Source organism: Mustela putorius, unplaced genomic scaffold (genome assembly GCF_011764305.1).
Source record: "Mustela putorius furo isolate JIRA1106 unplaced genomic scaffold, ASM1176430v1.1 tig00537227_pilon_pilon_pilon, whole genome shotgun sequence".
In the NCBI taxonomy this organism is placed as follows: Eukaryota; Metazoa; Chordata; class Mammalia; order Carnivora; family Mustelidae; genus Mustela; species Mustela putorius.
Window position 1 is genome coordinate 21669094 of NW_025422368.1, and position 16778 is coordinate 21685871.

Consider the following 16778-nt stretch of genomic DNA (forward strand, 5'->3'; position numbering starts at 1 on the left):
TTAACATTCTAAGTGGAAAGTGTTCACACTGTGCAGGTTCCTGCAGGTGTCCGTATATCTAGGCTGGGCAGGGGGAAAGGATAGTGATGCCAGCACTTTTTTTCTTGGAGGAGTCTCCCACTGGTCCCTGTCCCTTCTGCACATGTTCTAAAATTAGGAAATAAATCTTCCTATATATCCTAGGTGCTTTTCAAATTGCTGCTTCTTTGTCACATCTCAGGAGTGTTGTTTGTTATGCTGTCTCTTAAAGGCAGGATTCCATCCCCTTCCTGCTCTCCCAGAGCCATGCCTCCTGCTTTTTAAGGTTCCAGATGTTAAGCCCCACTGCTTTTAAGAACTTGCAAACTTAAGCCCCTCTGGTTTATGGGGATTCGTCTTCTCAATGCAGATCCCCGATGCCTGGGATTCCTGGTGTGGGGTGTACTCCTTTCTCTTCTCTGTGCCTTTCGTGTCCCTCTTTCCTTTAGATAGTCATATGAGTCAATCTGGTTCCCAATCATGTCTCTACACTTCCTGCCTTTTTTTATGTGGCCTCTTTCCTACAGTTAACTGTGGAGAGTGTTCTGCCAGTGTTCAGGTTATTTTCTGGATTGTTTACACTGATGTAGCTGTTATCTCAGTGTATCTATCCATGGGATGAGGTGAGTTTGGGATCCTCCTACTCTGCCATCTTCTCCACATGTCCTACGAGGTTTATGGTTTTATATCTCACCAATTTGGTCTTTAATCCATTTTGAGTTTATTTTTTGTTTCTGGTGTAAAAAAGTGGTCTAGTTTCATTCTTTTCCATTTGGCTGTCCGGCTTTCCCAGAGGCATTTATTGAAGAGACTGTCTTTTCTCCATTATATATTCTTGCCTCCTGTGCCACAGATTAATTGATCACTTAAACATGGGTTTAATTTCTGGGCTAGGATTATTCTAGTTCTGTGAAAGATGCTGTTGGTATTCACTGAAAGCTTTTTAAGGAAAGAAGGGGAGACAGAAATAAGGTGATCCTTTGATTACTCTCACAGGTGATTATTGATTGTATATATCATGTGTATTTAAACCTCACAACAACTGTGTATGGTACATTTTATCATCCCCATCTCTCAGATTAGGAAAATGAGGCTTAAAGAGATTAAGAAATTTTCCCAAATCAACACACCTGGTAAATTCCAGCATCAAGATCGGACACCAGGTCTGTTAGACTTCAGCCCAAGCCAGGGCTCTCTCCACTCTACCATGCCAACTCAGCAGGACTGTGAAGGTTTTGTGGCATGTTTCCAGGGCTCAAGTGTCTTGAGAAAGCTGAGTACTTCACTCCTCACTTTTAAAGCATAATCTTAATACATCTTTCAAAATTAATTTGCTTTTCTTCCTAAGGTTCAGTAGGAGTTGCCAAAATAATAGATTATCTGAAACAAGAAAGTAGTCAAAATCATGAAGATCGTGGACTTGAGGAGCTATGGAACATACTTGACCCTAAAAAGGGAGACCTGCTTGTGGACCTGGAAATTTTTCGTGCCGTCATGAAAGAATGGATGGCTTGCTGTAGAATCAAATGGTAATCATTGGGGCGCTTGGGTGGCACAGTCAGTTGAGTGTCCAGTTCTTAGTTTCAGCTCGGGTCATGATCTCAGGGTCATGAGATGAGCCCATGTCCAGCTCGGCACTCAGTGTGGAGTTTGCTTGAGACTCCCTCCACCTCTCCCTCTCCCCACTGTTCTCACACCCCAAGATCTCTCTCTCTCTCAAATAAATACATCTTTTAAAAAATAATAATCATAGTTCCAACAGGATAAATATCCAGGTTCTGTTTTAACAACTGATTACAGCTAATGCTAATCACTGTGTTTTTGTGTTGATGGAAGTACTCCTTGATAATCCAGTGCTCCTCACACGGTAGCATGCACTGGAATCACCTGAACTATTTATCATGCCTGATTGTTGCCCCCCCCCCACCATGATTCTGTAGGTCTACAGTGAAGCCTGATTATTTGCATTTCTAGCCTATTTCCAAGTGATAATGATGTTGATGAGCATATGTGTACACATGGCAGGGATGAGCGTGCTTTGAGAATGTATTATATTAGTTATGTTAATCCTTGTAACATCCATTTATTGTGATTAAAGGCAGCACATATTATTTCGTTGCCACAAAGAATTGAACTGACATAGGAGTCAAGCAGATTATTGATAATGACGGCAAATCTTCAAATGCATTTAAACTCAGAGTGAGTGCCCTTTAAAGGTCAGTGGGGGATAATCAGGCAGTGAATGTAATTTGAAAGCCTAGGATAAAGGGAAACTAAAGGGAAAAGGAAAAAAGTTGTAGAATTGGGGTGAAAAACGATGAAGGTGGAGAATATGCCTGATCCCATACAGCTATCATTCTGTGGAGGAACCTGGAGAAATTTTTCATTCTTTCACAGGATGCCTAAGTTCTCTGGCTTTTAATCAGCCACCATCTACCAGCTTTTCTATACTAGAAATTTTCTTAAATAAAACTGCAAGCCTGAAAAGTGACAAAACTTACTAGATTTCATGTAGGATTAGGATGTCTAGATGACTTAAGAAAAGATAACCAAAATGTTGTTTGCCAAGAGCAAGTTAATCATGAAAGCAAGATAAATACATAAAAATATCTGATTTTACTAGTAATCAAAGAAATACAAATAAAAACAGCATACCAGTTTTGCCCATCAGTTTAGCAAAATTTTAAAAGAATGACTCTACCCCGTGTTGTCAGGGTAGGTGGAGAAATAAGTCTCCATTCCTACATTGTGGTAGTGCAAGTTGTATAGTTTTTTCAAGAATGATTTAGGAAATTATGTGATTAAAATTATGTGAGGTATTTGGGCTAGTCATGTAACTTCAAGAAAAGTAAGAAATCATATCCCTAATATGTGTGTTTTTGATAGTGCTAAATATAAGCAACTTATACATTTTAATATAGTCAGATTAATAAATTATTCTTCCATCCACTAGAATCCAAAATAACCATTCAAAATTATTAAACATCTGAGAAAATATTCATGTATATTTATTTCAAGTATGACCATTAATAGATATATGTATTATAAACCCATATTTATCAAGAAAAATAAGCATGAAGAAAGTGGGGAAGAATATATTTGGAAATGACTATCTTTCCATGATGGTTTCAACATTGTTATTTTCTCCTGCATTTTCCCATATTTCTGTAATACTTCAGTTTGTATAATAAAATAATTAATCCATTATAAAATAGTGTGAGGGCAACAGAAAAAACCAATTTTTATAACAAAAGTGAAGAAAACATGGGAAGTATAAACAGAAAATAGAAGAACAGAAACTCAAATGGTGATGATATAGAGCTATCAATAGTAAAGTGGTACGTGATTTATTCTGACAGACCTCTCACATTGAAACGCAATGAGATGTTAGTACAGATATAGAGAATTCTGTAGCTGTTCCAGAAACAGTCTAAGTAGTTGGCATTTAGAAAGATTAAGTAAAACTTACATCATAGTATAGAAACTCTTAAAAAGGAAATGGCTGAAACTTTAATCTGTTTATTTTGAGGGTTAGAGCTAGAATTTGGGTACTGGACAGGGGAATATAGAGAGCTTTCCCCAATTTCAGGAGCCAGTGCTCAAAGTACAATTTGTCTAGGTTCAACTTGGTTTTCCATGAGAAGGAAAAATGATTAACACCATGAATATATCCTGAGATATTAGTTGTTCATGCCTTTTCAGTCCCAATTATTTTTTTAAAGATTTTATTTATTTGACAGACAGAGATCACAAGTAGGCAGAAAGGCAGGCAGAGAGAGAGAGGAGGAAGCAGGGGCCCCTTTGAGCAGAGAGCCTGACGTGAGGCTCGATCCCAGGACCCTGGGATCATGACCTGAGCCAAAGGCAGAGGCTTTAACCCACTGAGCTACCCAGGTGCCCTCATTCCCAATTTTTAAGATTTTTAAATTTAAGAACTTTAAATTTTAAGTTTAAAAATTTTTTAAATTTGTTACTTCAGCAAATGTTCACTTATTACTCCAAACTGTTGCCGTCCTAATCCCTTGAGGCCTCCCGTTGCCAACCATAGCTGCTGCACATCATTACCTTCCTACTTCTGCAGGCACATTGTTTTTTCCAGGTTAGATAAAAACGTTATGGAAAATAGAGTTAATGCCTTAAGTTTCTTTTCTATCACCCCACCTAAGCACAATGTTGAACTCCAAATAGTTGCTGAATGAATAGATAGTTTTAAAATCCAGAAAAAGGGGCACGTGGATGGCTCAGTGGGTTAAAGCCTCTGCCTTTGGCTCAAGTCATCTCAGGGTCCTGGGATCGAGTCCCACATCGAGCTCTCTGCTCAGCAGGGAGCCTGCTTACCCCACCCCCTCTCTCTGCCTGACACTCTGCCTACTTGTAATCTCTGTCTGTCAAATAAATAAATAAAATCTTTAAAAAAAATCCAGAAAGAAATACCTGAACAGAAAAGTTACAGAGCACATCTGAAAAATGAGCTGGGCTTTGTGCTGGTGAAGAATCCCGACTCAGTGGTTTTGTGTCTTTGATAGCAGGGACAGAATGAGAGGTGGATCAGGCAGCAGGATCGATGATGCCGGTTTTGAACAGGACAGTATAAAATCAAGTAGAGCAAGTACGTATGTGTTTCTTCCTGTTGGTTCTGCCACTTTCTTGTGGTTTAGAGAAATGGATTATTCATAAAACCCTCTTGTATGTGTTTCAGTTAAGATGACCACAGAGCCTACATCACGGAGCTTCGAGGCTTTGAGTGGAGATTCGTCTAAAGGAGTCTTGTAAGCCTTCTTATTTGTATACGTGCTGCCGAAGCGAGAGCATAAGCCTTTTTATTTGTAATGCTTTCTCAAGCACCTCTTATTTCTTTTTCTCATTTATTTCATAGGTCTGCCTGTCTTACTTATGATAAAGCCACTTAGTGTGTGTGCTTGTGTGTGGCTAGCCAGTCTTTTATTTAACTATTCTGTCTCAATTTGCATTAGAACAAATTTCACCAGGAGCATGATTTATATAAGACTAGTATTATATGAATTAACATTTCCTCCCTAATAAAATCCTTCTCTCACATTAACTTCATGTGCTTTCCATGGAAAACAAGTTCCACCTGAGGTAGAATTATGACACTGACCTTAAGCACTTTGGGTGATTGTTTTTAAAGCACCTCTTTAATAGACTTACAGATATGAGTGGGAAAAGTTGTTTTCCACTAGATGTGTATGAGTTTTAGATATCAAGAGGAAATTCTGTCCCTCCCTTATTTTCTCTTTGCCCCTTTGGGTTTGTCCATGCAAAAAGGTTTGGTAGGAATGTGGACCAAACCTTTGGGATAAAATGGCAAAAAGGTAGAGAAAGCCTGGGACTCCATGAAGCACGCAGTCTCAAAGGGACTGTGATCTAATGTCAGGGTTGAGAGCGACACAAACATTCACATGCTGTAGAAAATATTAGGAAAGACGAATACTAAACTGTGAACTACAGGCTGCAAACATAAGTGTCTAGGAATTGTTTCCTAGTTAAAGGCCTATTAAAACCTGCCAAGATCCCTTGGCTGAAAGAGTAACAATGTGTCAATTTATTTCAGAATCTATCATAACCCTGGCAGAAATGGAAACTTCATTGTAGTCAGAGGCCAGTGTTAGAAGCAAAGTGGAAAAGAATTAACAAAACTGTGGCACCCAGGGGTGACTGGGTGGCTCAGTGGGTTAAAGCCTCTGCCTTTGGCTTGGGTTGTGATTCTGGGGTCCTGGGATCGAGCCCCACATCGGGTTCTCTGCTCAACAGGGAGCCTGCTTCCCTTCCTCTTTCTCTGTCTGCCTCTGTGCCTGCTTGTGATCTCTGTCAAATAAATAAATAAAATCTTAAAAAAATAAAAAACAAAAAACAAAACAAAACTGTGGCACCTGGCTTCACAGCTGACAGATCCTGAATATTTGGAAATTTTGGAAAAATCTCTGCTACTGTAACAGTGCTTGAATAAATATTTATTGTATAAATGGACTACACTTACAAGGATGGAAAGGGATAAAATAGAAAGTCGCACAGTGATACATGCCTTGTTTTGATTGGGAGGAATTGGAGATGTTGGAGATGATTCTCATTCATTCTTTCACCCACAGAGAGGTGTCTGATTTGATGACCTATGTAGCAGACTTGCATTCTAACAAGCAGAAATTGGAGGAGGAAAATAATAAGTTTAAATCAGCATTAGAAACCTTGGAAGACGCTAACTGCCAGTTATCAAAGGATTGCACTGAATTGCGCCATCAGATAAAAAGGTGAACCATTGAGAAGGGTAGAGTATGCTGGGAGCTTTCCCTTCTTTTCCCTTTTTAAAAAAAAAAAAAGTCTGTTTTTTAAATTGGGTAATAGTGCACATGGTATAAAAATTTACCCTTTTAGAGTGTGCAATTCAGTGTTTTTTAGTAGATTGACAAGGTTGTGCAGCCAGTTACATTGATCTAATTCATCACTCCAAAAAGGAAACACAGAGCTGTTAGCAGTCACTCCCCATTTCCCTCCCTCTCCGCCCCTGACAACCACTAATCTGTCTGTGGATTTGCCTGTACTGACCATTTCACAGGAATGGAACCATATAATATGTGACCTTTGTGTCTGGTTTCTTTCACTTAGCAAAATGTTGTCAAGGTTCCATGTAACATATGTGGAATGACGTCCTTCCTTTTTGTGGCTTAATAGTGTTCTGTTGTATGGACATACAGTTTTGTCTACCCATTCTTCAGAGAATGGATATTTGGGGGTATTATCATTTTTTGGCTATTATAAATACTGCTACTGTGAACATTTGTATACAGGTTTTTGTGTGAACATAGGCTTTTAGTTCTCCTAGGTATATTACCTAGAAGTGAAGCTGCTGTGTAGTGCCTTACTTTGAAGAACGGCCGAACTGTTTCCAAAGCAGCTGTACTATTTTAGATTTTTGCCAGCAGTGTTTGTCAGTTCTTCTCTAGCAATGATATCCTTTATGTCATTCGAAGCAGTGCTGTCTATTTAAGATCAATATGCCTGTTGACCAACTGTGGATCTCTCCAAAGCATTCTGGGGTTCAGCTGAATTCTTACCCATGCAAATTCCTATGCTAAGTACCGTTGACCCTTGAATAACAGATTTGATCTGTATTGGTCCACTTACACATGAATTTTCTTCAATAAATACAGCACTGTATTGTAAATATATTTTTTCTTCCTTATGACTTTCATTTTTTTTTAAAGATTTTATTTATTTGACAGAGATCACAGTAGGCAGAGATGCAGGCAGAGAGAGAGAGGAGGAAGCAGGCTCCCTGCTGAGCAGAGAGCCCGATGCGGGACTTGATCCCAGGACCCTGAGATCATGACCTGAGCCAAAGGCAGAGGCTTTAACCCACTGAGCCACCCAGGCGCCCCTGACCTCTGTTTTTTTTTTTTTTTTTAAAGATTTTATTTATTTATTTATTTATTTGACAGACAGAGATCACAAGTAGGCAGAGGCAGGCAGAGAGAGAGGAGGAAGCAGGCTCACAGCTGAGCAGAGAGCCCATGTGGGGCTCAATCCCAGGACCCTGGGATCATGACCCAAGCCAAAGGCAGAGGCTTTAACCCACTGAGCCACGCAGGCGTCCCTCCTTATGACTTTCTTAATAACATTTTATTTTCTCTAACGTTATTGCAAGGATACAGTATATAATACATATAACATAGGAAATATGTGTTAATCAACTATTTGTGTTATTGGTAAGGCTTCTCGTCAACAATAAGCTATCAGTAGTTTACTTTTTGGAGAATCAAAAATTACACATAGATATTTTGGGCGGGCTGGTGCATCTAATGCAATGTTGGTTAAAGGACAACTATGTTATGAGAGATTCATTGACAAGTTGGGTTTAAAATATGCTTGTAGGGTGCATGATAAGGATGTCAGATGGTAAGAAAAGTTAGGACTTTAGTTTAAGATATAAAAGGACAAAGGACCTGGGGGACATATATAGTATCAAGTATTGATAAAATGAATTGTGAGGAGATGCCTGAGCTTCAGGTAAAAAGCAACAAGTTTCTCACAAAGACTGCAGTTACAGATGTAGGTGCTAAAATTTTGAACAGAAAAGTTCTAAGTTAACCTGGAAAGACAGTAGAGCATTCTGACCATGGATTCTTTCCCTCATCATTTTTGGCCAGCCAGTCCAGCCTCCAAGCTTATCTTAAAATAAGTAAAAAGAACTGCTTACCTTAAGCTTTCTCCATTCCACAATAGGTTTATTTATTATTTATTTGAAATATTCAAAATATTTTTAAAAAAATATCTGTGTCTGGGGCACCTGGGTGGCTCAGTGGGTTAAGCCGCTGCCTTCGGCTCAGGTCATGATCTCAGGGTCCTGGGATTGAGTCCTGCATCAGGCTCTCTGCTCGGCAGGGAGCCTGCTTCCCTCTCTCTCTGCCTGCCTCTCCATCTACTTGTGATTTCTCTCTGTCAAATAAATAATTAAAATCTTTAAAAAAAAATATCTGTGTCTTAGATGAATCTACGACTTAGTTCAACTACCCATCATCTTTCACCCGGATCCCTCAACAGCCTCCTGATTCGTCTCCCTGCCTTTCCAAAACTCGTGTCCCAGGGGCAGGAGTGCTCTTCCTAAATCCAGTATGAACACATCATGCCCCTGCTTTAAACACTTCCATTGACCCTCTATCACCCTCAAGATGAAATTCAGTTTGCAGAGTCCTTCCTGATGGGGTTTCTGTTACTTACCTCTACTCCTATTTTCCATTCTAGGCTCCCACGATATCTAACAGCTTGCAGCCCCTCAGTGGGCCTCTGTTTTTTCTCCCCACTCCTCCACACCTTCCCATTATCTGAGCTGTCTGCCTTTTACACAGTATCTTGGGTTCACTCTAGTCTTGGTTCTTACCACACCATATTATAATTATGATTGTCTGCTTACCCTTTTAGTCTATAAATTCCAGGAAGTTAGAGTTCTCATAATTGGACTCACTTTTGTCTTCTTCGGGGCCTAACATAATGCCCGGTACAACCTTTTGTTGTATGATCATTTGTTGAATGATCAATGTAATTCCTGAGTGAGGAAAAAAATGGTACCTTCTTTGAGTTCCTGCTCAGAAAACAGTTTATAATCCAGTGGGAATGTTAATAAGCAATTCAATGATCTGGATTACCATAATTCATTTAATAGAGTTTTTTGCTGTTGGACATTTAGGTTGTTTGGGATTGTAAACAATGCTATAATAAACTTCTAAAGTAAAATACACAGACACGATTTGTAATGATTTATTTGTTTAGTGGTTGTCTCCTTCACTAATATTCAACTGCTACAAGGGCAAGGACTATGTCTCTTGCTACCATCATAGGCTTCTTTGTGGCATACAGCACCTGGAACATGGTATTATTTAATATTTGTAGAATTACATTAATTACTAATATAATTAATAATGTAATTACATTGCATTATGTAAAAAAATATTTCATAATATTTATAGAATTACATTAGCCAAATAGTATATCTTAATTGAAGGAGAGAACCAACCATGTGGTGAAACCAATGATGAATTTCAAACGGAGACTCCAAATCTTTATCCTCAAGAATATGTTTGTTTCCTTCTATCTTTCTTCCCCCCCACTACACTTCCCCCAAATCTCTTCCTTTTCTAAGGACCATGAAAGATCACGGGTGTATTTTTACTATTGTTGACATCTGTTTAAGCCTTTAGTGGTTTTCAGCTTGGGTCCGAAAATAGTCCTTGGCTTTACTTTGTATCTTTGACGGTTATATTTGAGGTTTTGCGCATTGCTACCCCCCCCCCCCCACCTCCCACAACAGTGCCCACCAAGCTATTATGAGAACAAATCTGTTAGAAGAAGAGCTGGAGGAACTGAAAATTGGTATGAATGCTTCTGAAGAGCAGAAGACGGTGATTGTAACCCAGAACAAACAATTAGTAAGTCATTCAAGTACTTTGAATTTGGCACATAGGTTACATAACTGAAATCCAAGAGGGTTTATTTGGAGGCAAAAATCAGAAGTCAGTGGCTGATGAATGAATTGGTAATACCTTAGAAGAGCAAAGGCAAATAGGATAAACTGTTTTTCTTTTCAGCCAAGATTAAAATTCTTTACAAATTAGTCATATTCACAGTGGTTTGTGAAGATCTAGAAGATCTCTGGAATGCTCCTGGAGCTGAGAGGTGAATTCATAAATACCTGATACCAAAAGCCACTTGAATTTTCTTAAAAAAAAAAAAAAAAAGTTCTCCACCACATTTTCACCTTGTTGTCGGGTTTTAAAAAAAATCCATTATCTTAGTACTTATAGATTATTAAGAAGCTCCACAAATCAGTCCTTACACTAAATAAACACAGGCTTGAAATTTTTAGAGCAAAACATTATTTAGACTAAGCTTTACTGCCAAAAAAGTAGTTGTTTTTTAATTGAGAATGTTAAACTCTTATCTAGTTTAGTAATAATCTTTCAAATCCTTATATATTCCAGCAGTATTCTAGCATTGCTAACAATGGTGGGGTCAGATGACTGTCATTCAGACTAGTTCTTTCTTAGATCTGTAAGGAACAAGAGACTGGGATGCCAGGCCTAAGGCATTCCCACAACCAACACAGATTAGTTTAGCTCTTGCCTCAGCAGCACAATGTGCTACTCAGGCTAGACTAGAAGGGACTAGACTCCTTCAGTGTCAGATGACTGCATGTCTCTGAATGTAGTACAGGGAAGACTCAATTTGGGACCACAGAGGAACTTGCCTGTGGAGGAAATGTTGAGAAATGAGCAAGTAGCCACTCCTGTGAGTCAGAGACTGCCGGGATCCGGGTCCTGACTGCAATGGCTGAGTAACTTTGGGCAAACCACGTAATAGATGAATTCATGCTGCCCGTGGTAAACAGACAGTGGGAAAGGAGCAGCGAAAGAAGCCAGGCTATTCCTTTTTTGTTTTTCCTCTTTCCCTCCCTGTCAGATTGAGTCAAAGAGAAGAGTGAATTCTTAGAAATCCCAAGAAACTAGAAGCCAAAGGCTTAGCTTCATACTGAGAATATTCCCAGACTAAGCTCCCTTGTGTCATGTCAATACCATGTTTAAAGTTGATAGAGAGAAAGAATGTCAGTAGTCTTCAGTAGTAGTAAATATGCGATATTTTCATAAACTTCTAAATACTTTTTAATTCCTTCCTCTTAATCAGGAGACAGAAAACCGGGCTCTGATTCTTAAGATTCGGATTCTCCAAGAAGAGGTATGCTCAAATTGTTAAACACAGGTATAGATAAACATATGGAAATCATACAGGCGTGAGTTCTGACTCTGGATTAATTAGAAATCATGTGAATATTCAGGCTCCTATGAACCAAAGACCACGTTGCTTTTTCAAATTACAAGTGAAGAAGAGCGGATAGGACTTTTATGTCTGAAAAGAAGTGCATTATTACCTTTGTAATTATCCACGGAAGAATGGGGTTTAAGAAATTTAGATTTAAGATAAAATTAAATTAACCTTATAAATATAAATTAAGAAGGAAAGTGTAGACATTATTAATTTTCCATTATTATTCTACTGCTGGGAAAAGTCTTGAGTCGAAGACCTAGTCACTGGGTCTGAAAGTCTGACTTTGGAAAAACCAGTTATCTTTTTGGGGTAATAATACCTATTCCCTACAGTTACTTTGGAGATTAAAATAATGCATATGAAACCATTTGGTAAATCATACGAACTTCATATGCGTTAGGAAATATTAGTAAAAGGTCTAAAGAAATAATTCTGTGCCTTAAGTTTTTTAAGCAACAGCATTAAAGCATTGAAGTAACAGGTAACAGAGCTACTTGTAAGCTACTATTTTGGAGGAAAATTCTAAGTACCTTTTTAATGTCAAGTTTATGTACAGTTTTTATTGGGCTTTATATAAGTTTATCAGGGGTATTTATTAAGCTGTGATGAACAGTCTGTAATGAAGTGCATGAGCCAACTAGACATTAAAGCACTCTTAGAGTGGGTTGGAAAGGAACAATTAAAAGATTGGCAAGAAACTCTGCATTAGAGTTAAACGTGGTGTAGCAACAAGACCAGGTTTTCATAAAACTAGTGCCTTGCAGTTAAGCTCTCAGTGTAAGATATTTTTCTCCTTGTATTTAAGATGATTGACTAGTGTCAAAAAATTACACAGAACTGAGGTAGAAGGAGGAACATGTGGAACCCTTCACCATGAGAGCATTGCAACTCTTGACTTGCATTAGAAAAAGCACATAAATATCACTAATAGCTGAGATTCCTTTAGGGGATTAAAATCTAATGCACTGTGAAGAGTAACAGCACAATAGCTTGGATAGTTTCTTTCATTTATTGATTCATTTATTCAACACACAGCCAATTGGGAGACCTTCGTGAGCCAGGCGCTCTTCTAGATGTTGAGGATATAAGCTCACGTAGAAAGGCCCATGAGGAACTAGCGTGTTAGGTGGTGATTAGTGCTATGGAGGAAAGAAAAGCAGACAACAGAATTGTGGAAAAGTGCAATATAAACTAGAGTGGTTGGGAAAAGTAGCCCTAGGAAGTTAATCATTTGGTCAGAACAAAAGGAAGTTGATCAGTGAAGGAGTGTTCCAGGCAGAGGAAACTAAGCTGTTAAGCCCTCAGGTTTAGCCTTCCTGCTCTTTCTGAGGCACAGTGAGGCATGTGTAGCTGGAGCAGAGGTGACAAGCACGAATAGTAGAGCTTCAGGGAACCAGACCGACAGCATCTCATCTAGACAGTGCATGGACTCTGGCTGTTTCCACTGACTGAGATGGGAGTCATTGGACAGTTTTGAGCTGAGGAGAAATGTGATCTAAATTTTATTTTGACAAGATAACTCTGGCTGCTGCATTTAAAATCAACTGTAGTGGGACAAGAGAAGAAGTGAGAGACCAATTACGAGCTCTTGTAACATGCAGGCATAAATTTACCGGGGGCTGACTGAGGCAGTGTGTGTGGAGTGTGGAGGTGGAAAGAAGTGTTAGATCATCAAATGCTTTATAACATATCCAAATGTATTTACAATACGTTCTGGTGATATGGAAATACTCTTCTGATGGTTTCTAAGGTCTCCATGACATAAAAGCGAAGTCATCAGCTGGTAGTGAGGAAGTTGGAGTATTGGAAGTTCCAGGAGAGAGAAGGGATGAAATGGGCTGGGAGTTGGTAAACTTTCTGTAAAGGACCTGATAGTGGATATTTTTAGGCTTGCCTGGCTAAAAGGCCTTTGTTGTAACTCACTTGTTCCATTGCCATATGAAAGCAGCCATAGACAATATGAAAAAATCAGGCATGGTTGTGTTCTAATAAAACTTTATTTACAAACCAGATGGTCAGCTAGAGTTGACATGTGTGGGTGGAGTAGGGTGGGGAAGTTGGTGTAATTCGTAATTCCCTAATTTAAGTCAGTGGCCACATGAATGGACTAGGGTTGTGTGAAATGATCACCAGTCAACATTGAAGTTAAAAATTATGAATTGAATGTGTGACCTGTTGGTTCATTTGTATTTTTCTTTAACAATGTTTATCTGGAATGGTGCTGTCATGGAGTGGGTGGCAAGCAGAACGTAAGCAAATACGAAGAGGTAGGCAGGGGGGAAGCCAGGGAATGGAGGGGAAGTGGAAGAGAGGTATTATAATGATTGACCATGGAAGAATTTAAGCTGTAGGAAAGAGGGGACTGAGTTCACAGGAAGGGGGAAGGATAATGAGAAGGTGGTAGGACCAAAGCAGGCTTCAGTGGAGCCTGAAGGTTTGTTGGCTCTCAAAGAAGTAATCTGGAAAGAGAAAGTGGCTGAAGAATGAGATGTTTGCAATTAAAATAATGGAGGGGTCACACTTGTTGGGAGTGACAAGTTTGAAGGTTAAGATGTGACTGCAGTGTGCATGGCCAAGGGGCCACGGAGGATAAGAAGGGATTCCCAAGGGTATTCCTAGATGGTCATGATAAAAGGACCTTGTTACTTTTGGATAAAATCTAAAGTTTTGTTCCTTAGTTTAAAATAGATTGTGATGTTAATGATGAAAATACCACTTCCTGAAAAAGAACTTTGTTCTTTTATTTTTTTTCTAAATCTAAGAATATTATCTTCTTTTATGTCAGAATACTAAGAACATAATGGATATATATAAATTGGAAAAGAAGATTGAGGAATTGTCTAAAACTGAGACAGAGCATCAAGTAAGCAGTTTCCAAATACTGGTCAAATATCTTCTTTTGTCAAACCAATATTACTTTATGAAGGTGTATGTAACTTATTAACAAAATAACCTTTGATTATAAAGTTGAAATTTGTGTTCCTATAATGTCAGAATTCCAGTGTATAAAGCAGTTTTTTAAAAATGTAATGGCTTTATTGATATATAATACACATACCATTGAATTAATCCACATAAAGTATGTAAGTCAGTGGTTTTATATGCAACTATCACCAAACAGGTGATAAGAGGAGACAAGAGGAAGCAGGCTCCCTGTGGAGCAGAGAGCCCAATGTGGGGCCCGGTCCCAGGACCCTGAGACCATGACCCAAGCCAAAGGCAGAGGCTCAAACCACTGAGCCACCCGGGTGCCCCAATTTGAAAACATTTTTATCATCCCAAAAGGAATCCCTTTAGCAGTCATTCCCCATTCCCCACCAACCCTAGACAACCACACCAGAGAATTTTTGTCTCTATAATACATATTTCCTTGTTCTGGACATTGCATATAAATGGAATCATATATACTCTATGTTTTGTGATTGGTTTCTCTCACTAAGTATAATGTTTTTCAAAATTCATTCATGTTATAGCATGTATCAATACCTTATTTCCTTTTATTATTAAATAATATGTCATTGTATGGCTACACCACATTTTATTTATCAATTCTCCAGTTGATGAGCATTAGGGCTGTATCTACTTTTTGACTGTTATGAATAATACTGCTATGAAATTTGTGTATATGGTTTTGTGGTGATCAATATTTTCTTTTAAGTATATATTTAGGAGTGGAACTACTGGGTCATATAATATCTCTATGTTTGACCTTTTTTTTTTTTTTTTTGAAAGAGTGTGCACATGTGAGTGGGGTGAGGGACAGAGGAAAATGGACAGAGAATCCTAAGCAGGCTTCATGCCTAATGAGGAGCCTGACACAGGACTTGACCCCACAACCCTTAGACCATGACCAGAGCCAAAATCAAGAGTTAGATGCTTAACTGACTGAGCCTCCAGGTGCCTTTTTAGGAACTTCCACACTCTCTCCTGGTACCATTTTATATTTCCACCAGCTATACATGAAGGCTCAGATCCCTCCACATCCTTGCCAACACTTGTAACTATTTATATTTTTTATTGCAGTGGCAATTTCTAATATAAGAGTATCTGGTTTTGTAAATTCCTTAATCAGCAAAGATTCAGCTGTTATGACTTCTTAATGCAGAAAATGAGAATTGGGGGAAGAAAAAAATCTATCCTTCATTGAATTAAGGGATGATAGCCTACAAAAATGATTTTTTAACCATATTGCATCTAAGAAGTCTATATTTAGTGTATATTTTTGTTATATATTCCATACATTCTTATTAGGAAACTAAAGAATATTAATAAATTTAGGAATTTTTGTCATACTTATTATCTAATAGTTTCTTTGAGTAATACTTTTTGTTGTAGTGTATGTGTGAAATGATGTACTTAAATTTCATGTACGTATGTGGAGTTCTCAAGTTTCCTAGCAGATACCTAAGTTCCATGTGTATGTGTGTGTATACATATGCATATATTAGGACATATTTACATATCTCATAGTTTAGACATTCAAATTAATTTTATTTTAAGAATAACTCTTTCTGGAAAACAACTGCCATGAACAAGTAGTAGAAAGAATCAGAAGACTTCGGTTCAAATCCTGTCCTCTCTACTTAAAATCTGTATGACCTCAAACAAGTAGTTAACCTCTCTAAGTCTCAATTATCTCATCTACTAAATGGCTGTGATATTTTCTACCTAATCCCAAAACTTGGTAAAAACTCAAATGAAATGATTATGTGAAAAAACCTTTAAAACTATAAAGGGGCATCAAATATGTATGATTTTATGATGGTTCTACTTCTGACTATGCTGATTATTTTTCTAGGTTTTCAATTCAACTATGTGTGTATGTGTGTGTGTATGTGTATGTAATTTTTAAAAAGATTTTATTTATTTATTTGATAGAGAAGGAACACAAGCAGAGGGAGTAGGAGTGGAAAAAGCAGGCTCCCCGCTGAGCAGGGAGCCCGATGTGGGACTCAATCCTAGGACCCTGGGATCATGACCTGAGCCAAAGGCAGACGCTTAACTACTGAGCCACTCAGGCACCCTATATATAATATTTAGAAGCCTTTGCCAACAAGCTTGCTTTTGGTGTGAATAAATTCTAATATTTACTTTGCTAAAAACACACACACACACACATACACACACATCTTGAACATTTTTAAGCTATGCTTTTTAAAGAGGAAGAGTATTTTTTTTTCTTGCAATCTGGCTAATCAGATTTTGGCAAGTCTAGGTTATATTACTAGATAATCTGTGGGTTTCTATAGTACTTGTTATCCAAGAGGAAGAGTCTTCTTATATGTTCACATGGACTCTGTGCTCCTATCCTATCACATTTTCATTTTTGAAAAAAAATAAAATATTCAATTGGTCTTCTTGTTATATGAATGGTAGACTCGTGGGACGAGCACTTAGCTAGAGCTGAAGATTCATATTCTATCCTCAGG

The 16778-nt window shown here is 38.2% G+C and overlaps 1 protein-coding gene across 1 annotated transcript in view; it reads left to right on the plus strand.

The window, feature by feature from the left end:
* IRAG2 (inositol 1,4,5-triphosphate receptor associated 2) overlaps positions 1-16778 on the plus strand; it is a 135361-nt gene that overhangs the window by 46519 nt on the left and 72064 nt on the right. The window contains exons 3-9 of the mRNA XM_013047815.2: positions 1367-1547; positions 4545-4627; positions 4718-4787; positions 6126-6284; positions 9839-9956; positions 11209-11259; positions 14135-14212. Coding sequence (XP_012903269.2) covers positions 1367-1547; positions 4545-4627; positions 4718-4787; positions 6126-6284; positions 9839-9956; positions 11209-11259; positions 14135-14212 — 740 coding nt within the window. The remainder of the gene's footprint in view (positions 1-1366; positions 1548-4544; positions 4628-4717; positions 4788-6125; positions 6285-9838; positions 9957-11208; positions 11260-14134; positions 14213-16778) is intronic.